Source organism: Tuber melanosporum (genome assembly GCF_000151645.1).
Source record: "Tuber melanosporum whole genome shotgun sequence assembly, scaffold_39, strain Mel28".
In the NCBI taxonomy this organism is placed as follows: Eukaryota; Fungi; Ascomycota; class Pezizomycetes; order Pezizales; family Tuberaceae; genus Tuber; species Tuber melanosporum.
The window spans coordinates 706,981-733,430 of NW_003299074.1; the positions used below are offsets into that span (position 1 = coordinate 706,981).

At 48.6% G+C, this 26,450-nt stretch overlaps 8 protein-coding genes; 4 read left to right on the forward strand and 4 right to left on the reverse strand.

Annotated features, from left to right (window-relative positions):
• Nucleotides 1-3,629: 3,629 nt before the first annotated feature.
• GSTUM_00007796001 (uncharacterized protein) lies at nt 3,630-4,503 on the forward strand. XM_002839675.2 has 2 exons: nt 3,630-3,870; nt 3,929-4,503. The coding sequence occupies exons 1-2, from the start codon at nt 3,716-3,718 to the stop codon at nt 4,401-4,403; spliced, it is 630 nt and encodes a 209-aa protein (XP_002839721.1). The 5' UTR covers nt 3,630-3,715; the 3' UTR covers nt 4,404-4,503.
• Nucleotides 4,504-4,813: 310 nt separating this feature from the next.
• On the reverse strand, nt 4,814-6,330 carry GSTUM_00007797001 (uncharacterized protein; the record flags this gene model as incomplete). XM_002839676.2 has 3 exons in its annotated part: nt 5,488-6,330; nt 5,332-5,423; nt 4,814-5,278 (listed from the first exon to the last, which is right to left on the reverse strand). Exons 1-3 carry the CDS (start codon nt 5,837-5,839, stop codon nt 4,814-4,816), a joined length of 909 nt encoding a protein of 302 aa, XP_002839722.1. The 5' UTR covers nt 5,840-6,330.
• Nucleotides 6,331-6,871: 541 nt separating this feature from the next.
• Nucleotides 6,872-7,689, reverse strand: GSTUM_00007798001 (uncharacterized protein; the record flags this gene model as incomplete). XM_002839677.2 has 3 exons in its annotated part: nt 6,872-7,445; nt 7,500-7,596; nt 7,650-7,689. 3 exons carry the CDS (start codon nt 7,687-7,689, stop codon nt 7,124-7,126), a joined length of 459 nt encoding a protein of 152 aa, XP_002839723.1. The 3' UTR covers nt 6,872-7,123.
• A 3,318-nt stretch (nt 7,690-11,007) lies between these two features.
• Nucleotides 11,008-13,974, reverse strand: GSTUM_00007799001 (uncharacterized protein; the record flags this gene model as incomplete). Its single annotated transcript, XM_002839678.1, has 9 exons — nt 11,008-11,168; nt 11,220-11,691; nt 11,742-11,895; nt 11,930-11,977; nt 12,037-12,086; nt 12,134-12,930; nt 13,012-13,225; nt 13,283-13,436; nt 13,466-13,974. 9 exons carry the CDS (start codon nt 13,972-13,974, stop codon nt 11,008-11,010), a joined length of 2,559 nt encoding a protein of 852 aa, XP_002839724.1.
• Nucleotides 13,975-14,705: 731 nt separating this feature from the next.
• GSTUM_00007800001 (uncharacterized protein) lies at nt 14,706-17,566 on the forward strand (the record flags this gene model as incomplete). XM_002839679.2 has 1 exon in its annotated part: nt 14,706-17,566. The coding sequence occupies one exon, from the start codon at nt 14,706-14,708 to the stop codon at nt 17,394-17,396; it is 2,691 nt and encodes an 896-aa protein (XP_002839725.1). The 3' UTR covers nt 17,397-17,566.
• Nucleotides 17,567-19,592: 2,026 nt separating this feature from the next.
• Nucleotides 19,593-20,294, forward strand: GSTUM_00007801001 (uncharacterized protein; the record flags this gene model as incomplete). Its single annotated transcript, XM_002839680.1, has 3 exons — nt 19,593-19,640; nt 19,728-19,892; nt 19,941-20,294. 3 exons carry the CDS (start codon nt 19,593-19,595, stop codon nt 20,292-20,294), a joined length of 567 nt encoding a protein of 188 aa, XP_002839726.1.
• A 1,746-nt stretch (nt 20,295-22,040) lies between these two features.
• On the forward strand, nt 22,041-22,474 carry GSTUM_00007802001 (uncharacterized protein). XM_002839681.2 has 1 exon: nt 22,041-22,474. Exon 1 carries the CDS (start codon nt 22,097-22,099, stop codon nt 22,370-22,372), a length of 276 nt encoding a protein of 91 aa, XP_002839727.1. The 5' UTR covers nt 22,041-22,096; the 3' UTR covers nt 22,373-22,474.
• A 1,088-nt stretch (nt 22,475-23,562) lies between these two features.
• Nucleotides 23,563-25,162, reverse strand: GSTUM_00007803001 (uncharacterized protein; the record flags this gene model as incomplete). XM_002839682.2 has 2 exons in its annotated part: nt 24,660-25,162; nt 23,563-24,594 (listed from the first exon to the last, which is right to left on the reverse strand). Exons 1-2 carry the CDS (start codon nt 24,717-24,719, stop codon nt 23,563-23,565), a joined length of 1,092 nt encoding a protein of 363 aa, XP_002839728.1. The 5' UTR covers nt 24,720-25,162.
• Between the last annotated feature and the right edge of the window lie 1,288 nt (nt 25,163-26,450).

Here is a 26,450-nt window from a genome sequence, read left to right on the forward strand (position 1 = left end):
CCTTACCTTCCTAGCATCCCAAGCGGCAAACAGCTACTTCCTCTCGTCCTTTTTTCAGCAGTATTCATGCGGCTTTTTGCAATTCTTCTTCTTCAACCAACTCCGCCGAGTCATCCCACGTCCTACCAATCCCGACGCAGCTTCAATTGCTGGAGCCCTGGACGAGGGACTAGATGGAGGAAACTGGGACATGGAAATCCACGCCCCACCACCCCCAGCAGACGAGACGGTCGCGATAATGATTGAGCAGACCTCCAGTGAGGGCGACCGTTCTCGCCAGCACTTTACAGCAACCGTACAATTCGACGAGCCACAGCCATTCCCACGAGGGACCTCGTGGACAGAAGAGGAAGAGCAGCCTCTCACAGAAATGGTGGATGGGGAACCGCCGCTGACACAGCATCGAGTCACTAGGCTTAGCTTGCACCCGGCAGATGTAGTCGCTTCTCATGCTGCGGATGGCATTTCCACAGCATTTTCCAGTATTTTTGAGAGCGCCGTTATGAGGACAATTGCTACAAGCTTTTTATTACGACAGGGGGTTGATTCTGGGGTTGTAGAGAGGAGGGTGTTTTCGCCGTGGGAGTTTCGTGGGAATGCAGGTTTGGTTGCAAAAGCGCTTGCCGGGGAATGGGGATTGATGTGGTTGTTGTTCGAGGGGAGTTACTTTGCTACTACGTGGCTTGGGATTAATTGGTTTGGGTGGGTGCTCTAATGCTTTTTACAGGTTTTCACCGACACTAATCCTTATGAAGGTATCCCACTGAAGTTTAGTCAGTGAAAACAATGTATTTCTTGTAGCTGCTGCAACTTTTACTCTCCCCCTGTCTCTCATACTCGAGTATTGCAAGGCCCGGTTTGGCACATGCGTAAGAATAGCGGTTTTTTTTGCACCTTATGATATCCAATTTACTGTGAAGCCGATTAACAATTGTGAAATAAAAGCAGAAGATCTGAGTCCTCTAAATTTAATTCTACAAGGTGGTTTTAGCCTCACCCCACAATCTCTGAGAAAATATCGCAGACTTGCCAAACATTAAAATTTTCTGGGGAAAACAAAATAGAACGAAAATGGCTTTCTGATACCAGAGGATCGCTTGTAGGAATTTACGGGGGATCTGTGGTTGGAACGGGCAACCTGTAGTCTACTGTATGAACCCCCCCCCCACAGACACTCATGCAGAACTCCCAAAATTCCAACATATCAACAAATATAATATTTCTTCACCGAAACGCTCCCGTGTCGGGAGCTGCATGAACGAACGAACGAACGTTGTCACTCACATCTTAGGATGATGAGTAAAAAATCGTCAACGAGGCTTCCACGGGTGGGCGGATGAGGACATCACCCCGGCGAGTGGGTCTGAAGTTTACGCGCGCAAGCTACGGGTACCATATGGCGCTGCGAGTTGCCCACCGTACCGGGTACGGTGGTCTCGGTGAGTGATAGATGGCTTGCATGCTTGTGCAGTAAGTGAATGGTGTGGTGGGTGGATAAATCGTGTAGTCCACAAGTACCGGTAGTCCGTGAGTGGGTTGGCTACCGTAGTTTACCGCCCCCCCCTCCGTGCGAGTTTCTATTATGGGTTTTTGACCAGGGGTATCTCGGGTTTTGAGTTGAGTTGAATTGTGGGAATTTTTTTCATAATCTTACAAGATGGAAAGTGCTCCATTGGAGAGGGGGGCCGACACGATAAATATTATGTATAAAAATTATGGCGCGATAGCAAAATTATAACAATCCAGAGTCAACGCCAGGAACAAATTCTCCCCCGCAGTGCAACACAAACAATCACTCACTCCTGCCAAACCATCTAGGAAGCCGGTAATAGCCCATCAAATTCCATCCCCAATGACCCCCACGTTCCCAGCGATTGTGCCCCAAAAGCCCTTCTCCACCTCCGCCTCCGCCTCCTCTCCCAGCACCCTCCTCTTCCCCTTCCTCCTGACGGGAATCTTTGTCTCCCCCTCCTTCTCCATCTTCCCCCTCCTCCGAATCACTAGCCCCTCGACCTCACCCAACAGCGCATACACATCCTCCAAAGTCTCGCTGGCGGAGCGCACACAGTCCGCAACATCCTTCCCAAACTTCTCCATCCTGACCGTCTCCTTGTCCGCCATGCGTTTCGCCAATTGCACGCTGGCGCTACTACCGCCCCGTGCACTGGTGGTGGCGATGGTGAAGGTGCCATTGTCGTCGGCTTTCTCCTCCAGCGTGGTGAGGAGGAATTTTTGCCGGGATGCGAGGGCGGAGAGGAAAAAAGTCTTTTGGGAGAGGAGGGCTTTTTGCGAGTTCATGAGTGGGATTAATTGCTCCACTGCTGATAGGACTTTTAGGATCGGGGGTGAGGGGAGAGGGGGTGTTAGGGGTGGGGTTTTTGTAGCTGTGGCCACGGCTGCGGGTGTGGACTCGGGATGGGGGGTCATGATGGGGGTGGGCTGAGTGAGGGTCTGGGTCACGGCGGAGAGGATTTCCACAACTTCGCGGCGGGCGGAGAGGTATTCTTCGTAGGCCGCGTCGATGTCAGAGAGTATGTCTTCGAGGCTTGTCCTTTCCGTTCTTTCCCCTGCCTCCGTGACTTCCCCGCCACCCGCAGGCGCGGGGAAACCAGCAGAAGCATCGGGACCATCGATAGTCGTCGTGTGCGATAATTGCGACTCGACCCAAGTGATCAATGCATCCCTAGTCTGAGCAAAGGCCTCCTTCTTACTCCCCCTCCTCCCTCCCCCCCCTTCCTGCCCATTACTCTGCAACTCCCTAAGTCGCTCAGACTCCCACTGCAGCGAATCGTGCGTTGACAATATCGCCTTTTCCAACGTCAGCAAACGGGAAGACAAATCCTCCGTTATACCCCCACTATTGCCACCAGCCGATACGGGACCATTACTACTACCCCGCGCCGTGATAGCTGCCGTCAATTCCGCCGGGGGATTCGGCGGCGAGTCGTTGAATAGAATCTTGTGCTTATCCTCCGTCTCGAGAACAGCGGGGTCATTGAAAGTCCGCAGGTAAACCTGTAGGATCTCCAACTTTTCGAATTGGCGCGTTAGGGACAGGGTCGATGTGTATTCCCCTATCCATTCGTTGCCCTCCTCCCCCCCCATTCCCTCCTCCTCTTCCTCATCGTCATCGGGGTCGCTTCCGACATATTCAGCTTCTAGAGCTTTTCTAGCTTCCGCTTCTTCGCGCAGTGCCTCCAGATACTCTTTTCGGATGCACCTACTATTACCCACCCCTCCTCCCCTCCCCAATTCAAAGTCCAGGAAGCGTCGGAATTCATCACGGCTCCCGACGCTGCTGGTTGTGCGCTTTTCCGCGGAGAGGTTGGTCAAGTGTTGGGTCACCACCTGGCGTATATAGGTTGCCTCTGAGGGGGTTTGGATGTATGGTTTTAGCGAGGATTGAACTTGTGGGAGGGGGAAATCCATATTGGCGGTGGTGGCGGTAGTTGCAATTGTGTTTTTCTGAGACTGGTGGGTAAGTGAAGTGTTGGTGTGTGACATGAAGTTTGAAGGGTTCTCGCGCGGGTCGCGTGGGCACGGGGCTGCTGTGCAATGCGCTATGAAATGAAGCTTGGCGGGGTCTCCGCTATTCTCACCCTGCGATACTTGTACTCATAGGTCTACATGTAATCTGATCAATGGAATACTCGAGTACAACTGCCGCCACATCATAACCAATTTGATAATCCTTCCCAAAAGGTAGAATAAGAACATGACCAACATCGACCCCACGGTCGCCAAAGTCCTGGACAAAGACCGTTCAAAAGATGAAGACGAAGATGAAGACACTCTCCTAGAAGAACTCGAATCCGACACCGCAGCTCTGGGCGCCTTCCGCGAGAAGCGTATGCAGCAGCTACACGACGAGTACCGCTCCTCCCCTTCCTCTTCCCTCTCTCCCCCAATGCTAACAGACAACACCTAGATTTCACCGCGCTCGCGTAATGAAATCCCTCTCTCACGGCGCCTACACCCCGTCCACGAACGAGCGTGAGGTGTTAACGCACACTACCACATCTAAATTCAGCATAGTGCACTTCTTCCACAAGGACTTCAACCGTTGCAAGATCATGGACTCTCACCTGGAGGTTCTAGCGCGGAAGCACTTTGACACCAAATTCACCAGCATCGACGTCGAGAAGGCGCCCTTCCTCGTGGAGCGGTTGAAGGTTCGGGTACTGCCGTGCGTGATCGCTTTCGTGGATGGGAAGAGCGTGGATCGGATTGAGGGCTTTGCAGAGCTAGGGAATACGGATGGGTTCAGTACGAAGATGCTCGAGTTGAGGCTGCTGGCTTGTGGGGTTTTAGTGAGGGAGAAGGTTGATGAAGATGCTGAAGGGGTTGGGGGGAGTGAGGAAAAGAAGGCGGAGAGTGATGACGATGGTGATGATTGGGATTAAGGATATAATTGGGGGTAATATCATGAGAGTTCGTGTTTTCTCAAGGGGGTTCTTTTAGATATAACGAAGGGTTCATAAGGATATCAATGATTGACCTGTATAGTGTTCCTGACATAGAATTTGACTACATGGTAATATATGAGGTGTGGTGCAGAACATCGGATTACATTAATTTACCGGATGTTGTAAGCATGGTTTTGGGAGGTAAAGTATAAAATAAAATTAATAATGCACTCCCGGACAACATGGAAAAGACCTGGCCAAGATCGCCCCCCCACTAAACAGCATTGATACCCATAATCTTCAATCCAACCGGATCACCAGTATATGCCAAAACATACTTGTTAGGATGCCAGGCGACATTGGGTATGGAATGGTTTGTTTGTATGGTATGAACGTAGTCTCCAGTGTCACAATGGGCCTGCAAAACACCCGTCAGCTAAAGTATTACTTTGAGGGCAATTCAGGACACATACAATTTCAATGTTAGTAGACTCGTCACTGCTCGCACAGACATATGCACCATCGAAGGAGTAACCCATGCTCTTAATGGGCGCATCCATTCTTGTCAAAGTCCTGAGGCAAACCCAATGCGCTGTGTCCCAGAGACTCAGAGCTGCATCGCTACCACCGATGGCTAGGGTTGATCCGCGGGGGTCAAGCTGTAAACAATTGACGGCAGAGTGATGTGCGTCAACACTATACACCTCCTCTAGGGAGGGCCAGTGGCGAAGGACAACCTTGCCTAGACTAGTTGTGATGAGAACAAAATCGCCGTTATGAGAAAATGTCACCTGGTTAGTCTGGGAGCCTTCTTTGTGGGTTTTGAGGATTGCACTGGCATTCCGTGGGTCTATAAAATGGATTCTATCATCCTGTAGGCGGTCAGCATACCAGAAGTGCACAAGGAATGCATGACATAAGCCACCTTTGTGCCAACAGCAAGCACCTTGCTATCCGGATGATATGCCAGGTTCACATTATCACCTGCGGTAACCGTGGTTCCCAGACATCTATTGACTAGAATCACCCAGCCTTATCAGCAATCCGGTCAAGCACTATCCGGACAGAGAATCAAACTCACTCCTGTAATCCCAGAATTTCACCTGGCCGTTACAGCAACTTGCCAGTTTGTCCGGATGCATTGGGTCCCAGACAACCTTCTCGACATCTTTCAGATGACCCTTGAGCTCAGTACTGTTTTTGGCTTCAGGTTTCTCGGGATTCCAAACCCGAACAAGGTTTGTGTTGAGCCCACAAGCAATTCGATTTCCGAGATTATTCCAGGCTATCGAACGTATGACAGCATTGTTCGAGTGGCTGGAGGGCCTATGCTCGCGATATTCACGGGACTTGCTCGGATGGAAGGCGGCCGTGAAGTAGGACGGTGCTATAGATCTGAGGGTCAGCACAGGTAGATAAACTATAGGCTCCATAGGGACGGTACTAAGGATGAAGTAAAAGCGGAGAAGAATTTGGGCTTTGGGAAGGGACCTCATCAAGCGTCCTTTTGTCGGGAGCGCAAACCATTCTTATCGCAACCCCATGCCGCTCACATATACTGTGAGATTCGGGCGTGAACGGTGGTAAATGAGGTCCGAGTAGAACATTTCGCTCGTTTGTTTGTAAGGATATATGCGAGGGCAACAGGGGAAGCTACTGCGCGCACAGGGCATCGGGAGAGTGAAAGAAAAAAACATTGTGACTGTGGTAAACGGGATAGCATTAAGCTTACCTCTGCTTCTTTCGACCGACTTGTGTTTCTGTGCTTGTTGGCCCATTGGCGTCTGTCGTTTGTGATGGGATGATGTGATGAGGTTGCAATCTTGCTTTCCTGCTGGGTATGATATGGACGGATTAGTAGACAGCTCAACCTGTGACCCTTTAGTTGTGAGTTTGCGACCCCGTACTGTGTGTACTGTAGTGTTGTGTGGTATGATAGCTTGAATCCAAAGAATCCAAAGTTGAGGATCTAACATACACAGTGCCTAGCCGCCGGTGCTGTGCTGTGAGTTACACGGAGCCTTGTCGCGTTATGCCTGCGGGTACGCTGGCCAAGTATTTCAAACTCTACCAACAGCACACAGCTCACCTCCATTAGCTTCCTTGGCAAAAATATAATAGCCTAGGTGATATTGGAACTTTTACTGGAGCAGGAACACCGTAGATAGTCTAATAATTCAAGAACCTTAATAATTACACAAGTGCAGTGCATTTCCCTACTTGCGCTACGGCACAAGGACACTGAACCGTTCGCTCGTATAATCGGAGAGACAAGACAGTGCATAATACGATACAATGTTCCCCAGCAAAGCAGGCACCCTGCACAAGGAGCATAGTTTACTACATTCTTTGAACCGCCGGTTATGGTTACTCTATAGCTGCAAGCACTTACTGGTAATTATGTCAAAAGTCGCCGTCTCGAGTTCTGTATTGTGGTAAAAGGAAATCTACATAAGGTCGGTTCCTTTTGTATTTTTTAGAAGAGTAAATTTTTTAATTTTTTCTTCACAGAAAGAGAAACGCCTTACCGTATGCCACCCAGAACTGGTATTAGCTGTACTGGTTATTGGTTATTGAATAAGAATGCGGTAAATATCCTCCCTCAAGTGCCGGAGTATTGAGTCGCCAACGATACTATAACGCCCACTGCGCCTTACGGAAAGACAAAAGAAAATAGGTAGGAAAAAAATCGAGAGGGTCGCCCACAGCCATAATGGTCAAGAAGTGCCACCATTCTGACCTTCCTCCTTTCTCTTCCGCCCTCCTGTCCCCTCAATAACCTCATCCACCTTCTCCCTTAATTCTGGAAACGAAACCTTGATCTGATCCGCCAGTACATCACGGAAGTCTCTGTATGCCTCCATCTTGCCTTTCATAAACTGGTTCTGCTTGACAACGATCTCGACGAACTCGCGCGTGTAGATATCGGGATTGCGACCGTCCTCAATGTACTGGATAACTTCACGAGGCACTGCGACATCGAGCTCTGGTTTGGCGGCCACAGAATCGAGGGCTTGGTATTGAGTGGAGAGTTTGTTTCTGGACGATATTAGACAACTGAATGAAATTGAGGGGAGCGGGAGGGGGAGCGACATGAGATTGGCAATGACATCCACCGACTCGGGACCTTGGAATTCGTGGACCCCTACCGAAATCTCATAGAGTGTTTCAATCACGGCGCGAAGATTCTCTAAATTATGTTATCGGCAGCGAACAAAGTGGTTAGACTAGTGGGCGAATCACCTTCCACATTTTTAAGAGCGCCGTTTGGTGGTGGGGCCATTGTATTCTGCTCGGGGTCGGTTGAAGGTTTGGTTTGAAGGTGTTCTTGTTGTGAAGTTATTCGAGCTTAGTGCAGACGTCGAAATGAAGTGTAATCCCGTATGGTAAGCATGTGATCAGACTTGTGTTGCCAAGGCACGTGAGACCCAGCGGGAGTTCCCTCGCTTCAATATGACCGTCACAGAATGGCACTCGACTGAGGAAACCTAGAATGGTTGAACCAGGTTACCAAAACCGCAACCAACTATACTGTCTTGACCAATCCCCGACTTCGAGGTTTGAAAAATAAGGGCAAAAAACTTGGTTTAGCCCGATCTCACTGATCTGATTCAAGTGGTAAATTTCCCATTCCTAATGACGGACTACTTACATCCTTCGCACCACAGAACATATCTCTTCAAACCACTCAGAAAGAAAGAAAAAATGACAACTCCGAGAAAAACAATTCCCCAAAAATCTCGCGGTAATACTCTAGTATCTTGGGCAGATGTGTTCCTCGCAACCCTCTACGAGGAGCATTGCAAGAAACACCCTGGAGACGCTCTCCTGAGCTTTCCACTCACGACCCATGGTAGTTTAAAGTATAAGATTAATCTAGTGAGCCTCTGCGGCGCCCTTCTTTTGTACGCGCCAGATTCTGGTTCCGTCGCAGAGCACCTCCTAAATTACGTCTTTGGCCCGAAGTCTATGAAGAATCTTGAGAACCTAAATCCATGTGGGATACCCGGCTACTTCAGAGGCCTCTTTCTCAAGCCAGAATTTTCAGACAGATTTGAGAAGTATTGCCGTGGATGGATGGACGGGTTCCTAATCCCGTGTAGGTTTCTCTTCCGCCCCCCCCCCCTTCCTCCCTTGCTGAAGGAATCCGACTACTAACTTAATCCGCAACCCTAGTGAACAACAAGCGACACTTCCCAGCCTTCACTGCGGCGCAGCTCAACCAAATAGTCAGCCAAAAGAATCGCTGTCTCATCCGCGATGGATACCGCTGTCCGTTGACTGGAGCTTACGACAAGAACAGGCCGCACCTACCGCAAACTGTGCAGACAGCCGTAACCCTCGACTTGGCACACATTATTCCCCTTCAAATCCTAACGGACCAGGTACTGCAAAGTTACTTCCAAATCTTCACTGGTCTCCCACTCTCGCATGTGCGTGCCTCCTCACTCAACCACCCGCGCAACGGGTTGGTCCTAGAAGCAAACGCGCAGCGCGACTTTATCTCCTACAACTGGGGTATCGTGGCCAAGAGCATGAACACCGCTGCCAATACAATCTTTGACGATCCCACCAGACCCAACACCCTGTACAGGGCGGAAAAAGCTTGCATGGGCCTCATGTCTTTCCAGATGCCTAACTCCTTGCTCGTCTTTGGCGGGGGGAGGAGGAGCGTTGAGTTGCCGGATCCGGAGTCTCTGGCTTTTCACCTTGCTGTTGGGAAGGTGCTCCATGAGAGTGGTGTTGGGGAGGCACTTGCCTCTTATGTTAGGGACACGTCTAGCTATAGGACTAGGGGAGAGTGGGCCGACGAGACTGAGGATGTGTTCGCTGCTTTGGAAAATAACCTTGAGTCGTCGGTAGCCGGCGGCTTCGTGGTTAGGTGATTTGAGCCTTTCTTTTGCAAAACGGCTGGTAGACGATGGGGAGGGGATGTCGGTGGATCGCGAAAGGGATCTAGAGTGTAATTTAGTAGATGGACTGGACTCCATTTTTAGCTCACACAATGTCATAGTCTGAGTGTATCTTTCAATGGTCGAGTTAGCGCATTTAATTGAATGGTTGGGGATGGTTTGCATCATGAATTATCATTCGGTGAATACATGCGGGGAAACTGTTGGCGTGCTGGGTAGTAAACACTCCTAGCACTTCCTATCGCCACACAAAAACCCAGAGTTCTCACCAGATCCGTCAATCCCCGGTCACCCGTTTCCTAAAACACAGCACTCAAACGAGGTATTATATAAACTGGAATTGTGTTTCGATTCAAGTCATCTATATAGCCCTCCTTTCCACAGGGTGCTGAGCCGTTCAAGTATCATGGTAGTATCATGGTGTCTAGACCTTGAAATCAGGTCGTTAAAAAGCACAATGTTCATTGATTGAGTGCAGAGACACCTCGATATCACCAGCTGCCCCCGTAACCAAACAAGTTATTTGTAGTTCGAGCCTATTGTACAGTACCGCAAGCCAATGTCCGACCCTACCACATACCCCCAACAATTTCCCTGGGTATAGCTATCTCGGCCTCCACCCACCCCACCCCCTGGCGGACATTTACCGCAGGTTTTTTTTTTTTTGTCTTTCACGGAGTCCCCGTAGAGCTCTAGGTTATAATGAGGAAACAGTATTCCCAACCCCTTTCTCTCATTCTTTCGAGGGATCAATTACCGCGAAACCTATGCTACCTCTTCAATCAAGTGGTCACAGGAAATTTTCTGGAGAGAGTTCAGTGTTTACTGTGGTCACCGGAGCGTTAACCCTTGCGGGTCACGATACGATTTACCAATCATATCAATGAAGGTGCTAGCAGATGATACTCACCATCTTTGCCGGTCGACCCCACACATTCCCGTCCCATCCTGCTGTAGAAACTCCATAGTGCCCAATACCGCAATTGCTATTCCAACTAGAAGAAAGTACACCAATAACAACAACAATAATAATCTCTTAATACCTACTACTGGGGACTTCACAAGACATGACCTAAAAGAGAACAGTAGTGGGCAAGCTTACTCCCGCTCCCCGGGACACTGGGTCGTCCTCGCTTCTTAGGCCGGGCAGGATCACGTACTAGAGCTTGACTGCTTTGGAAGTAACCGAGAGTAAAATTAGGCTCTTGGACTGGTGTTAATTGGGCGACGTTTCGGCCCCGAACTTGAACCTATCTACTTATATCTTCTTGAAAGCTTAGTATCAAGTTACCACCTTTCGGGCCTTTTCTCTTCACTTGGAAAAACATAAAGTTTAGTTGTAATGTACAGGTACAATTCCTGAAGGGGATCAATGACTGCATACACTCAAATATGATAACAAATTGCTTCCCCAACGTATATTGCTATTTCTTTGAACTCTTTTATGATACCATTGATTTTTTTTTATATTATTTTTCTCTATGGCTCTGGTACGATGTTGGGCACATACTATTTTTGTTATTTCCCCCCAGCCCGATAGATCAGGAGAAGTTTTTCCATTGTTTCTCTTGGGTTTATTTCCTTCTGTATTGTGTCTTCAATTGAAAATACATCAATTTCTCTTAATTTCCAAGCAGATAACTTATACCCTATGATACGGGGGTGGCGGCTTGTAAAGTTGATAATTCTCACAAGTTGACATCACTCCCAGCGCCTTCACCTCTCATGTTTTTGAAGAACTCTTGGCCATCAACCTCAGCATCCTGTTCCATCCCTTCAGTTTTCTTCTCTCCACCTACTGCCGCCTTACTAATTCTCTCACTGTCCCTTTCCTGCTTAAAAAACAAACCTAAAATAAAAGTTAGCAACTACAATACAACCTACATAAAGATCCACTTACCAGCCAAAAACTCCGGCGTGCTAGCTTCCTCAACCCCCTTATCCTCCCTCCTCCTCACAAATCTCGGGAACCTCAGACTCAGCCCCTTCCCCCGCCCTTCCATAAATTGCCCTGCGGCAGTATACGTCGGGCTAACTGTGATATCTGCAAATGCCACTTCCCACACTTCCCTAGGCTCAAACCAAATCGCTGGTGTCAAGCTATCGGCGACCTCATAGTATGCTCTCTTAGTCATGGATGTATTTATCCCGTCCGGTGCGAGTGTGTCTTTCATTTCAATGTAATACTTGTCCGTGAACCCGGACATGCATTTGCAGACCGCTTCGAAGGAACCGGTTTCTGGGTCGTGGAGCGCGAGGAGGATCGGCGACCACCAGGCGGCTTTTCGGCCATTGCCGTACCAGGCCGCTATCGGAACTAGATCGAGGGTGTCGGTTGCAGCAGTGTAGTCTTTTTTGACTTTTGGCCAGGACTGGAGCGGTGTCAATTCATACTAATAGAACTGGAGCGACTTGGGATTACCTCAAGACGTTTGTCTGGCTCGTACGTCGCTAATAAAGGTTTTACTCGGGAGCTCCTCTTGACAGGGGCTGCTTCTTTGCCCTTTCTGGAGCGAATTTGTTTGGATTCTAGTTCCTGTGCCCCTTCGGGTGGCCCGGAAGCTGGAGGGGTGAAGCTATTGTCAAGGATTTTTACCATTATTCCCTCACATTTTAGGTCTAACGATGAATGGAAGGAGTCCTGGATGGTATCCACGTCTTCGGAAGTGGCGTCAAGGCTTTAAACCCATGTGAAGCGGTGCGGTATCTCAGTGAACATGCTCTGCAGGAGTTCTCTGCGTTCGCGGAATGGCCGAGAGAGTAATTCCTATATCTCGTCAGCGTTGGTACGTTCACGAGGCGAACAGGACCCACTTGACCGTTCAAATACATGAGATCAAACGCAAATAGACAGACATCAACACTAATTCTTCCCACATCCACATTTTTTCTTTCTCTACCAGCTAATGTTTGGAAGTTCTTTACGAGCCCTGTCTCAGTATCCATTGCTACAACCTCTCCCTCCATGATGAAAGACTCTACACCCTCGCCACGAATATTGGGCACTAGCTGCACTAGATCTGGATACTTGCCCGTCATCAATTCCAAGTGCCTACTGAATACGGAAACCTTTCCATTATCATCACAATGTATCTGAGCCCTTTGCCCATCATACTTATACTCGCAAGTAAATTCACAACCTTTTAACTTCAAGAGCATTTCCCCCAGGTCTCGAGTGATGCTACCCAGCATTGGTTTCAGAGGGCTGTGAATGCTCGTTCCACAATTTTCCTCCAAGGAAGATATCCCACCTCTGAGTAGACCTGGTACAATGTCATTGTAATTCGGCCTCCGGGCATGGCATTGCTTAAGGAATTCCTCTGCTTTGGTAAATAACTCTTGTCTTCCCTCTTTGCTGCCAGGAATTTCCGGAGTATTCCAGTTAGCCCCCTTAGGAGCAGATAAAGAAAAGGCACGAGAGAGTGCTATTAGCATTGTAGTCTTTACGGCACCGATTCGGAGATGGCGTATTAGAGTCCTAGTGAGGTATCGGATTTCCTCGCCTTTGGCGTCGACAAGTAAGCGTTCTATGTGGCGCTGCTTGATCTCTTGAGAGCCTTTCCCCGATGCTCGGGAGATCTTAACTAGTGTTGCGTATACATTTTCAATAGCTGATTGACAGCGCATTGATCAGTTTGATCAGTTGCACATCTATCATCTTTAGAAGAGATAAGAGGGGTACAGCAGCGTACTTAGTGGGGTTGGCTTTTTCATCATCAAGGTCCTCTGTTTAACCTTCGCCTCAAAAGCGACATCCCCAGGATCACCATGTTTATTATTTAGCTTTTTAAGGGTTGCCGGGGTTATCCCGCTGGCCTTCATAATCGCTTTTGATATTATCGACCCATCAATCCCGAACTCATTCGTCTCATACGAAGGACCGATATCGTTTGTCGTTAGCCAAACCTTCGGGAATATTAGCAGGAGCGATACTCGATGTGGGAGAAATTGTTAACTGCTCACGGCCGGAAGTAGAGAGTCTGGATCAAGCCGTATCAAAATTCTTAGAAAATTCACCAGGGTATCCTTATCCTTATCCTTGACCTTGTTGAATTTACCAGGACGAATGCGTGAGTAAGGAGCGCATAAGTGGCATTCCCGCCTGGCCATTTCTGGGCTACCGTTTGGTAATTGTCAGGATCAAACTTAAGTGGGTCTTCACCGAGTGGCATCGAATCGATAGCTCTTTCTATCTCCAGAGCACCCTCTGCCGATGCCGCGATTCTCTTCGGTTCTTGCAGGATTCTGGGGGTATTTGGTTTTTGGACAGGGGTGACTGCTCGTGACGCCCGAAGAGTTGCCGCCGCTAGATTGTCTTTCCATCCCTCTTCTCCGCTGTGTGCGTGGGGACTCGAGGCTGCGCATTTTGTGCTCGGAGAGCTGCTCCTACCCCTCTTCGCTCCTGCCCTACTACTCTCCCTGTGTGTTGACGGTGTCGCATTTCTGATAGCTTTATCCTCCTGCTTCCATTCCTCCGCCAGCCTCTTTGCGTATTGCTCATCTGTAAGTGCCACTGGGCCTAGTTGGGGGTCTGGTGTCAGAACTGAGTCTAGAGCTTCCTTTTTAGTAGCTGTTTGTTTGTTGAAGAAGTGGTGAAGTGTTCTGGTTGGCTGAGTGTTGGAGAAGTTCTTCCTCTTTTTGGAAGGACTGGCCATGATTACTATCTCTAGGAGCTTGCTTCCCTTGGCTGGTAGCTGAAGTGGAAGTGGCGATTGATATGATAGCTTTACTGCCGTAGGCAATGTGGAGCTCTACATGGTAGTATTGTAGTGCTTTATTTGATGCATGAGATTTGAGAGCGGCATTGCCGACGTCACAACATGTTTTGCCAAGACTTGCATGTTTTCAGCCTCAGAGCTAACCTGGAATCAGATCGGACTCCAAACCTCTATGACTGCAATTCACGGTAATTTACCTGTATGATATACCGGCGTTTCGAGCCAATTCTTCGTGATGGAACTGTTAGGACCCAAATATCCAGGGGTGGTCTCTAGGATCCGCCTGTGCTGCTGTAGTTTACCAAGATTCTGGATAACCTAACCACCACGGTGTCATAGGTGCCAGTATCATACTGCACTAGCATAGGCGCTGTAACTTGCCGTCCACCCTAAAAAAATTATCTGCGACTCGCGCAGCAACACTCCAAGAACCGACCCCCCCCCCTCCTTCAACCGCAAGACTCACCCACCGTCCGACACTGCCTCAGCAAGACCGGGATACCCAACCACAGACCATAAAACTATCGCATGACACCGTCCACTGCGCTGGGGTCGTGGGAAAATCTTCAGCATTGGCTCTTCTCCGCTCTGTTCTCTCCCGGAGGACTCCAATCCCTTTAGAATCCTCACTTCTCCACCGGTCCTTCTCCTGCTTTGCATTCTTAAAAATGAAGGCCGAATGCACAGTTGTAACCACTCCCACCTCCGATACTCCCGGGACATGCATTCTACTCCACTTTGACGCCAAACGCTACCTTCTCGGTCATATCGGGGAAGGAGCTCAGCGGGCGTTTATCGAACGGACAATAAGACTTACCAAGATATCCGACATCTTTCTCTCTGGCCGTACAGAATGGAAAACTACTGGTGGATTGGTTGGACTTATATTAACTATGGCGGATCAGGATGCGGCGAAACTTTCAGATAGCCTTAACAATCCTCGAGGGGCAGCAAAGAAGAGAAAAAGTCCTAAGCGAAAAGGAATTACGGTTCACGGTGGGGAGAATCTACTACATATGCTTGCCACTACACGGCCGTTTGTTTTCAGGAGAGCGATGAACCTAAGGTTGAGTGAGGTTCCAGTGGTCAAGAATGTTCAGGGTAGGAAGGAGCAAGCTGTCGGGGCACCATACTTCAGGGATGAAAATCTGATTGTCCATGCTATGCAAATCCACTCGGAGGAGGGCCTCAAGGAACCGGATGAAGAGGTCGAGGCAGGGAGCCCGTCGGAGGTGGAGAAGGTTGATGTTGGGGCTGCTAGGAAGCGCTCCTTCGCTGATTTTACCAACCTTGAGAAACAACGGGATACAATTCTCCGTAGTGTGGTAGAGAACATGTTTTGTTCTGACTGGAGCATGGACACAATGATTGAAGGAGATCCACTTGACGCTCCCGAGCCTTCTGCTGATACTCTTGCCGAATCGCTGCCTGCACCTTCACGTCCTGATATGAGTAGAAGCAGAAGCACCAGCCCGCCAAAACGGCCAAAGCCTACTCCGGAACGAGACCCAAATCTCTCAACAACCCTCCCACCATTGGGAAAGACGAGAGCACCTTGGCCAGCGTCAACTATTCGCTCACTCCCACGGTCGCGTCCCACCCGTATTGCTCTGTCATATATTGTAACACTACATCCTCAGCGTGGTAAATTCCTTCCCACCAAGGCCATGGAGCTAGGTGTCACTCCCGGCCCAGACTTCAGCCGATTGACAGCAGGCCAAGCAATCACGACTCCTAGCGGAAACGTCGTACAGCCTGCCGATGTGATGGAACCAATGAAGCCTGGAACCGGTGTTGCTGTTTGTGACTTACCGGACACGAGCTACGTCAAAGATTTTCTCGCAAGAGAGGAGTGGGAAAATACTGAGAAGGTTAGAACCGAAGTCGGATGTTTCTTCTGGATCCTCGGGCCCGGAGTCTCTGCAGATGAGAGACTCCGGAGTTTCATGAAGCAAATGGAGCATTCCAAACACATTGTCAGTGCTCCGGACGTCTGCCCTAACGCAATCACATTCAAAGGGGGCGCGAAATCGTCTACAAAGTTGAATTTGCTGGATGAGGGTTTCTTTCCCGTGCCTTATTTCACTGATGGGGCACCCTCCCAGGTGGACGAATTTATGGAACCTGCGAAGCCTGGAATGGTCTTCAGAATTGAGCCAAGGTGGGAATTTGACACTGAAGCCATCGAATCTCCTTTTAGTAGGGATGCTATCTTGCTGGAAACAGAGCCCGCGTACATCGAGTTAGCAAAGGTAGCTCGCGAAGGCAATGTTAAGAATCCCGGGGATGATTCTCCATGGAAAGATGTAGAAGTTATTACCTTGGGCACTGGCTCGGCACTCCCGAGCAAATACCGCAACGTTTCTGCAACTCTTGTTAAGGTTCCTGGGGCCGGTAGTATTCTGTTGGATGCAGGCGAAAATACCTTAGGACAGCTTCGCAGACTGTACGGTCCCACGGAGCTCAAAACAGCCCTAAGGGATTTAAAAGCACTCTATATTTCTCACCTCCATGCCGATCATCACCTTGGCACCGTAGCGGTCTTAAAAGCGCGGTACAATGAGGTTTACTCATCCGACATGTGTGAAGCGAACCAACTGATAAACATTGTTGCTCCCTGTAAGTTCCTTGTCTGGCTCCGAGAATATGCCGATGTGGAAGAATTTGGTTTTTCCAAAATCCGATTCATCAGTTGCGAGGACCTCCTCAAGAAGAACCAAGGTTCGCCTCGTAATATCGCCGCTCATCTTCTTACTGAGGTCCTTGATTCCCTATCCATGGCCTCAATTCAAATCTCTCGAGCAGTTCACTGTCTGGACTCTTTCACTACTTCCTGGACCTGGAAAAATGGCTTCAAAATTGCTTACTCGGGGGATACTCGTCCTACGGAGGGCTTTGTTGAAATCGGCCAGAACTCAATAGTCCTTCTTCACGAAGCAACGTTCGACGACGAGCTCCTTCCAGAAGCAATTGCCAAGAAACACTCTACCACCAGCGAAGCTATCAACGCAGGAAAGGAGATGGGCGCGAAAAACATCATTCTCACGCATTTCAGTCAACGGTACCCGAAGTTGCCGATTTTGAGTGCTGCGGAGGAGGGCGGGCCGGAAGTGCTTGTCGCGTTTGATCTTTGTAGGGTCAGGCTTGGAGATGTGAAGAGGTTCGGGACTTTTCTACCTGCGTTGAGGGAGTTGTATGAGGAGGCCGAGGAGGAGAAAATTGAGGGGGAGGAGGGGGGGGAGGGGGAGGAGGAGGAACCGGCGGCTGAAGAGAAGAAGAGGAAGGGCAAAGTGGGTAAAGCTGGGGGAAATAAACCTGAGGGAAATAAGCCCGAGAAGAAGAGCAAAAAGAGAGAATAAGGCGGTGGTTATTGACTCTCGCTCCCTCTCGTGAGTAAATAAATAGAATGTGTGTAACCTGTCGAAATACATTATTCTAGAACTAGTAAATATAGCACTCTATACATAGGTGGAAACTAAAAGTTTGCATACCTGCCGCAATAATGATTTCTACGCCTATCTTAATGGAATAGCATGGCTCAGAGTGTATTGGGAGTTGGGGGGTATCGGGATGGAAAACGTCAGCAGGGACGGTGGAGATCCGGGATATCCCCTTCTCAAACTCTCCATGGTGAAGTTCTCCCGTTTTTGGTTGAGTAGATACAGACTCGAATATAGCAGCAAGTAGTAGCTTTATTCACACAATCAATTAATTATACAGTGTTCACCTTGTCCAATGCGGGGGAAAAAAGAAAAAAACGTCTACCCCCATAATCAATCACACAATCGCCCCATTTAGTGACTAAGTTAGCGATTATTTTATTCATCACGTCAATCAGCCCATTGCTCATATCCCACAGCCCCTCTGCATACACACATGAGAACCATTGGTGGCATTCCCGTGCAGCCTCTCCTGTGAAGGGCTCTTTTTGACATTGCTCTGTCATGAAGATTTGTTTTAATTTCCGCGCTTTGCATAAGCACGAGAAGATTCACATCTGAGTCTAGGATCCGTGCCATTTAGTGTGCATATAAATTTAGACTGCGAACTGGATAGTGTGTCCTACTTATTTTTCCTGTGGATGATGATGCACCTGCAGTGGGGAGGCTCAAGAAAATTTTCAGTATGATAGAGAATTTGTTGCTGTAGACCTGTGGTGTAGGGTATGTATGATGTGATATAGGCATTTACTGCTCGCCGATAAAAAATATAGGAATTCCACCTTCGCTCATGGTGGGTGAAGCGTAGTTCCGAATAGCGTGTAGGTAAAGGACGGGGACAGACTTTTTTTTGTTTTGTTTTGGTGAGTAAAAGTTCACGAGGATAAAGTGCAGTATCATAATTACGATACTCGAAATATATGATACCCCAATATTGGCCTGGCGCCCCTCTCCACCGGCGGTCCGACTCTCACCAGTTCCTACGGCAACCTTCATAGTGCCCACCCCTTTAAAAAAGCTACCGGTGCTCAACAAGGGTAACGGTCAGAGGAAGAAAAAAAGTATGCAAGTCCGATCTTCGAGTGACTGCCCATGAACATTACTCTCCTGCCGACGAAGCTTCCACCACCACCGCCAACCCTTCACACCTCTCCTAGAGCCCCACCAATCCCACCTCGGTCTGACCACTCCGGAAGGAGATAGCTTACGCTGCTGGTATCATAATATTATCATAACAAAAATCACCGGTGGAAGTGCGTTTTACGCCCAAAGCAGCCACGTTAACATTATATAACACCACCCGTATCCCCACCGATAAAAAATCCACAATTTAACTGTATACCCAAGAGGATACCTTAAGTTTTTTTCCTCCCAAGTTGTCGTCACAGGTGGGTACCGGTATCTCGTTCCCCGGGATGCCGTTGACCAAAGAGCAAAAGTGACATTGGGGGCTTGGCGCGTTTTAGTATAGGAAACTGTGTTTTTTTGGGGCCATTTTTAGAGTAATTTGAGCTGATAAAATATCAATTTGTCTTTGCTAGACCTAAACTTTTGTGTATGAAAAGTCGGCATAGTTCTGAAACCTGTAAGTTTTGTTTTTTTGCTTTCCTTGGGTAACATGGGGAGAAAATTCAACTACGTTACTGTGGGGGAGAAAGCTTTTTAGAAAGTGTACAGTATAATATTATTATTATAAGGGTGGTCCTCATCCCTCTCCTCCGTTTTCCTGCTGACGGAACAGCGAACACAATGGACGGACATGAGGACAACTGACATGTTAGACGGAGACAACTAACACGAGATTTTTTTTTTTGACCGGTGAATAAACACATACGAAACTCACATTTTGCAATCGGAGACAAAACACCCGCCGAAGGAATAGTATTTTCTCGACGCAGTATAACTCGGGTAAGCCAAAACTGGTAGATCTCATTAACAGATATTCGCTGTTAACCCAACTTGCTAAGCCTATTGTGGTTTAGTGTGTGTTGATTCAGCCAACGACAAGCGAGCAAAGTCCCCGATCTCAAGATAGCACGTGAGAAAGGAAAGGAGTACCAGAATAGCTTCAACGTCAACGAGGGCACGACAATCGAAGGGGAACATTGGGAAAGAATGGCACCAGGGGCTTCTACTGCACCACTTGTGTGGATTGATTGTGAGGTACGTGGAGGGGATGGGATGGGATGGAATTGGAGAGAATTCGTCGTGGGGGGCTAATTTACTTTTTTTTTATACTCTGTTTGATAGATGACAGGACTAGATCCTAACGAGGATGTCATATTGCAAATATGCTGCTACATCACGGATCACGAATTGAACCTTCTGGATGAGGAGGGGCACGAGACGGTTATCCACTATGAGAAGGAGGTTTTGGTCAAGATGGATGATTGGTGTCAGAAAACACACTCTTCTGTAACCCTCCCCCTCCCCCTCCCCTCACCTAGCTAACGCCTCCAAAAGACAGGCCTCATATCCCGCGTCCTGGAATCAGCCGTGACCGTCACCCAGGCAACAGAGGGGCTCCTCGCGTACATCAAGAAGCATGTCCCGGAAAAAGGAATCGCCTTCCTTGCCGGGAATTCGGTCCATTACGACCGTGTTTTCCTGGCGCGCTATTATCCCTCCGTTGTAGAGCACCTGCATCACAGGATTATAGACGTCTCGACGGTGAAGGAGGCAGTGAAAATGTGGTGCTCTGAGGAGGTGTATGGGAGGGTTCCTGAGAAGAAATCGCTTCATGAGGCGAGGATGGATATTTTGGAGAGTATCGAGGAATTGAGGTATTATAAGAGAGTAGTTTTTGACGGGAAGTAGAGGGAGGTGGGATTGGGTGTGTTGAAGGATTGAGGAGTCGGATTGCTGAGAGGGGATCTGGGAGTTGGTGCGGACCGTGTGGTGGCTCGAATGCCTGCTTGCTTGCTTGTGCTCATCCACGAATGCGCATTTTTGCTCCCTGTAGTATATGCTTGGTGTTTCTTCGAATTGAGAACGACACCAAGGAAGCGCTATTACATCCGGTATCATTTCTCATGTTGGAAGCTAGATATTTACCCACCTAGAAACAGAAATCCTCGCCCCTGTCCCTCCAACCCTTGGGGTTTTGCACGAATTACGCAGAACGCACCAGAACACAGGGAAGGAACATATCTACCTTAGTATTAAATCTCACTCACCCACTTTACCTTAGCCATCGGGTTCTGGCTTGTGCTTCAATTGATATCATAATATTATCATATATAGGATGTAAGGAAAAAAAAAGAAAGGAACCCCCCGATCTCATCACCAAATCTCACTCGAGGAGACTCTGAACTTATTCCGGGTACTGCAAAATGCGTCTTTCAATCTATCATAACTGGGTTGTTGATGGTAGACGTGATTTTGAAGAAAGGCAATGATAGTGGCTTGGGGTGGTGGATTTTTTTTACCGCAGGTTTCCGCTGGAGACTAATGGGAAATCCCCCTCTCTGGATACATAATAATATTATATATAGGACAAACGATTTTGACCGGTCTGGGATAAAGCGATAATATTATATTCCAGTTCTACCCCGAAAAGGAAACATTGTTGTATAATTTCATGTTGAGCCACAATATCGAGCCACAAAACGTCGTGTTGAGCCACACACAACCTTGGCACTACCAACAGCACTCACATGGAAAAAAAAAAAAAAAAAAAAAAAAACACCAATTCCTCATCTCCACCAACCCATTCATTCATTAATCCATCCAACCTCCCCCCCCACACCTTCCTTCCTCCCTCCCTCACCCATCAATCCATCCATCCGACCCAACAAAAAGACTTATCATACCATAAAAACCCATTACTCAAGAACCCTGGACTGACCGACCGACCTGGTCCCCCCCCCCCCACGAAAAGACTCCAGCGAGCGAACGAGCGAGCCCAACGGGTTATGATATTATTATTATTATAAATAAAAACTCCACCCATAGTTATCAACGCCTTGCGACGAAATTATCCATACCGTGACAAACCAGAGTTCACGGTATTGTAATGTGAACAAGGGTTCTCTCTCTCTCTCTCTCTCTCTCTCTCTCTCTCTTCCCCCCTCCAAACACGTGCCTGGAATGAAAATGTGCCAGTAAGTTTTCAAATAAAAATAAAAAGAGACCGCCGCCACGTGTAATTTAAACTTCTACGATAAGGTACTCGAGTATCATAAGTTAAGGTAAGGTAAGGATATGATATGACTGCGGTCACCCCTCCCACGTTATTCATGACTGTTCCGCACGAAAGGCGCACGCGTGCACACACAACGCGAGAGTGAATGGATGGATGGATGGGTCGATCAATTTCCCTATCCGTAGTCCAAGGCAATTTTTCCGCCCACCCCCGAATCCAGGATGTTGTATTCGAGGCCCTGTAGACTAGGGAATGGAGGAAGGAGCAGGGAGAATGAAGGAGGAGAGCCTCCTATGCTATGATGAACCCTTTTGTTTGTTTATCTGCTTGTCTGTTTGTATGTTCACCTGCTTTCTTGCTTGTCTACTGGCCTATCTGTACTCGTACCCGAGGACGGACCGCCCCACATTCGCGGTAGCTGTGCGTCAAGTAATTATGATAATACATTGATTTCCCAGGAGTGCTAACACCAGGAATGAAGTTATTTCCCCCCTTCCCCTCCCTCTCTCTCGCTCAATCCTTTCCGTCAGCCAATCCCATCTCGCCTTATCCGCCCGCACTCGAGCTTGAGGATAAAATGGTAAAAATAAAAGTAAAAAGTAAAAAGAAAAAAAGGAAGGCAACGGAAAAAAAACACAATGACGAAATGAGGCACGGGGGAAGGAACATGACAAAAAAGAAAAAGGGAAAGGAAACAAAAGAGAGAAGACCAAAATACCCGATTACCAGAATCCCCCCCCATCCATCATGACAATAATTATGAAAGCCAAAATCAAAAAGAGACTAATACCCTGAAAATAACCCAAACAAGGAAAATTCAAGCTCCGGTAGAAACGAGACGGAAATGGAAAAAGGAAATCACAAACACCGAACCTAGAATGGTGAAAAATAAAATCAGAAATCGGACGAGAAAAAATGTGTAATTCCCACCCGTGCCGTACCATACCCAGCCCGCATCCGACCTATGCTCTCCACCCCGTCACATCCCAACTTTATTTTCCTTACTCGAACCGCACCGCGCGCCCGTCTCGGTAGTTTCGAAATGTGGCTATCGCTTTCCCTTCTTCCCGCTCGCTGTGGTGGTGACGGAAAATGTGGCCAAAAAACCCCCCACCCCGGCCGCCGATTCTGCTTTTTCCTCTCGCGCGAAAGGGGGGAAGGAAGATGCACGGACACGCGTAGCACCGTGTATAAGTTCCAACACAGAAAAGGAGAAAAGAAAAGAAAGGTGGATCATTTCCAAGCTAATGGTAGAACGCCCCGAGACTTCTTTTGTAACTAAGGAAAACGAAAGCAAAAGAGAGCAGGGATCAACAGTATGGGTAAGAGACGCGAAGAAACGGTTTGGTCTGAATGACAATTGATTAGCTCAAGCCGGTTTGGTTCGTAGGGCAGCCGTCCAGGCCATTGTTAAAATGTATTTAAGATGAGGATTTGAGAGCGGAAAAAGGTAGAGGGAGGAAAGCAAATCGAGTAACTTGCTCCAGCAAGTATCCAGGTGTATCGGTCGGGGGTCTAGTATTATCCACCCCTCAAAAAAGCAGCCCCCCAGGCCCGGGGAAAGGAGAGGGGGAAAGCTGCCCGAACATTCCCCTAATCATGACATAAGAAAGAAAGGGAAACCATATACCCCAGCTTGAACCATTGAAAAGGAAAAAGTTATGATCAACTACAATCAACACCTTTCGATGCCTTGCATCCGCCCTGACCCGCCAGCATTGTGCCCAGAATGATGGCTCTGTTGATGGTAGCTTGATTGCTGTTGGTGATAGTTCTGTTGGGCCGGGACGTGCACACTCAATCGGAGCGTTTCAAGCTCATTCCGCACCGCATGGTAGTTCTGGGCCTCGTTACGAAGGGTCTCGAGTTCGCGCTGCATACTTTCATGGTTACGCATCATAGTATCCTGGGACTGTTTCATCTGGTTGATGTATTCGATAGCTAAACCCGTGAGCATCCTCGAATAGTAGCATGAATAGCCAAGAATTGTAACCTACCTTTGGTCAAGACCTCCCATTTGCTACTCTTCCCGCCCCTCTCGGCAGGCAACTGATCCCTCAGCTCGTCAAACAAATCCTTCATCTCCTTCCTCCGCTTCCTCTCTGCAAGCTTGTGGCTTACTCGTAACTCCGGTGTCCGAGAGTAAGGGGTGACCGGAGGAGATGCCGAATCCCCGCTAGCTCCAGCACTTGGTTTCCTGGTCTGCAGGTGGTGGTGGTGGTGCTGGTTCCCGTTTGCGGCTTGGGCATGCTGACCTCCCGAAAAGTTACCATTCCCATTGTCAGCAAGATTAGGATGTAACAACCCAGAATTAGTACTGTATATGCTGCTTGCCGTAGACCCAACCAGGCTGCTGGTGCTGTTCCTTCCGGGTATCCCGTCTCGGCTGCTCCTCGAAGGGGGGCCGGCAAAATCTGGGTCGGGAAATGCATATGGGTAACCCTTAGTCGGAGATGGCGCATTAGGGTGAGGGTGGGGTCCATTGATATACGGAAACCTTGGTGCCCCAATAATCGGAGGCGCTACCCTTGTCGGACCGTTCGACTTGTGTGATGGGGTGTATCCATTGCTGGAATCCGTGGTCGAAGTATACCTACGAGCAATCCCACCATACGGACCACTGGTTGAAGAACCATTGGTGTCGCCATTTTCCGCACGGTGCGATGCAGGCGAATTGCTGTGTATTCCCCTCTCACGCTGCAGTGTGCTCGCGAGACTGACCTGGCTTACAGCTGGTGTTCCGTTAACGGGTGACGACAAATTCAAATTTCCCAGGCGACTGTCAAAGCTGCTTCGACGAGAAGCTGACGGTGACGGAGCTGGTAATACGTCGGTTGCCTGGTATACACCTGCGGGCGGAGTGGTGTGAAGGCTAGTAGTCGAGGCAGCAAATGTGCTGCTCGTTGGAGAGTGATTGTAGCTAAAGGGAGGGTTGCTCGTGTCTTGTGCGTGTTGGCGTGTCGACCCGTGTTGCTCAATTGGGGGAAGAGTCAATTGAGGCGAGAACGATGATTCAGAAACTTCTGTTTTGTTAGTACATTATGTTCCAGTCGCGCACGAACCACCTTAGCCCCGCGATAGGAGAGGGTTGACCGCATCGATAGACAAAACGAGCTCCAAGAGAGAAAGAAGAAAAACTCGAGAAAAAACCCGAGAAAAAGGATGGTAAGAGATACTTACTATTGCTCGCTCGCGCAGAATTCATAGACCAGTTCCCCGAATCTCTCAAATCACCAGACTGTTGGTTTAACGGAGGAGAGTGACCGTGCACTGAATTAGGTTTGCTGACCGTAGGGCCATTGGTGATGTTGGCCAGCGAAGGTAAAGTTGTTGTAGGCACACTGCCTGAAGAAGATTGTCGTCGATCCCACGGCATACCTGCACTATCCATACCGCAGAAGAGGACGGGTAGGAGAATAATAGTAATGAACGAACACAGTGGAGGGTGTCAAAGTGGTTTTATAAAGTGATTGAAGGTCTTGTGGCGCGGACAGGAACCAAGGTGAGGTTTCGTTGGGTTCCGTTTTAGAGCGGATTGGTTGTTCACTAAAGAGGTTGAGGGAAGAGGGGGGGGGGGACCTGGACCTTTTGACGAGGAGGGTCCTGGTTGCACGAGGCAACTTAACCAGACAGTTAAAAATCGAGTTTCTTAGCACGCTGAAGCTAGACCCCGCGAGAGACAGGCGGCGACACCCTTCGGCGCTTTTCTTAACAGGGCAGATGAACGCTGGCCGTCTATTGATGGCTAAGATCGACAGCTGATGGTGCGGTATGTTCGACAAGATAGCAGAAATAAAAGAGCTTGTGAGTGAGAGCAAAGGAAGGTAATACTCTTTCCCGAAGTTGCGCAGGGTAGAAAAGCTAGCGAGAAGAGAAGGCAGGCGACGGGCAGATAAATTTGCGAGCGAGAGGTAAAGAGGGAAAAGTCAGTCCAGCGAGAGAAAGAGAAAGAGAGGGAGGGAGGGAGAGGGAGGGAGGGTGTGGGATTGAATTCCCTGTGTTCAGCACAGTGGAAAACAGTGGCTCTGAGGGCTGCTGCTAATACTCCGGAACCGAGGAGCTGGTCGCTGCGCTCTCAGGCCTCTGTCACACTCGCCGGAGATCTTGCGAAATAGAGTGTGTGTGGTCGAGAGGTAAAAAAGAAAAAATGGAAGAATGGGGAATGGGACTCCAGCGCCGGGGGGGGTTGGATATGGTTGCGATTGTGGCGGGAAGGTAAAGTAAAGTTGAGCAAAAAGGAAAGGGGAAGAAAAAAACAATGCTAAAGCTCCAGCTCCTTCGGCCTTTTTTGCGACTTCTTTGGATCGCTTGCGGTTATGGGAGGGACGGCTCTCAGGGCCTTCTTTTCGGCTTTTGGCAGGGGAACGATAAAGAAGGTGAAGAAGTAATGGTATGATAGCAGATATGAGGGAAGGTTGATTCGAGGCGTGGAGGCCTCAAGATAAAAAAGAAGGAAAAAAATATGTTGTCTGATATGATGTTCGTGGGGCGTCTTGTATTATTTATTTAGTCTTGGTTTCTTTGACCAAGCGAGAGATAAATGGTGCTATGGATACTACCGGTATGGTATGAAAGAGGGCATAGAGGGACTAGACGGGGGTAGGAAAAAAAGGTACCGTAAAATGGTATTGTGTACTGTACAGCAGGTGCGAGCTATGCACCCTACTGTGTAGATATATATATATATATATATAGGAGATATCCCAGATGGATGCCTGCGCAAAAGATGGGTGGAAACTACGAATATTAATAAGAGCGAGTAGAACACGGTGCTGTAGAGGTAGAGGTAGAGGGAGGATGGTACGGTACTCGAGCAGCGAGTGCGTGAA

Bases quoted from the DNA above. Each gene is read 5' to 3' on its own strand.
- GSTUM_00007796001 (XM_002839675.2), top strand. From the start codon at position 3,716: ATGACCAACATCGACCCCACGGTCGCCAAAGTCCTGGACAAAGACCGT. The intron at 3,871-3,928 runs GTACCGCTCCTC...GACAACACCTAG, and splicing joins ATGCAGCAGCTACACGACGA to ATTTCACCGCGCTCGCGTAA.
- GSTUM_00007802001 (XM_002839681.2), top strand. From the start codon at position 22,097: ATGAAGTTATTTCCCCCCTTCCCCTCCCTCTCTCTCGCTCAATCCTTT.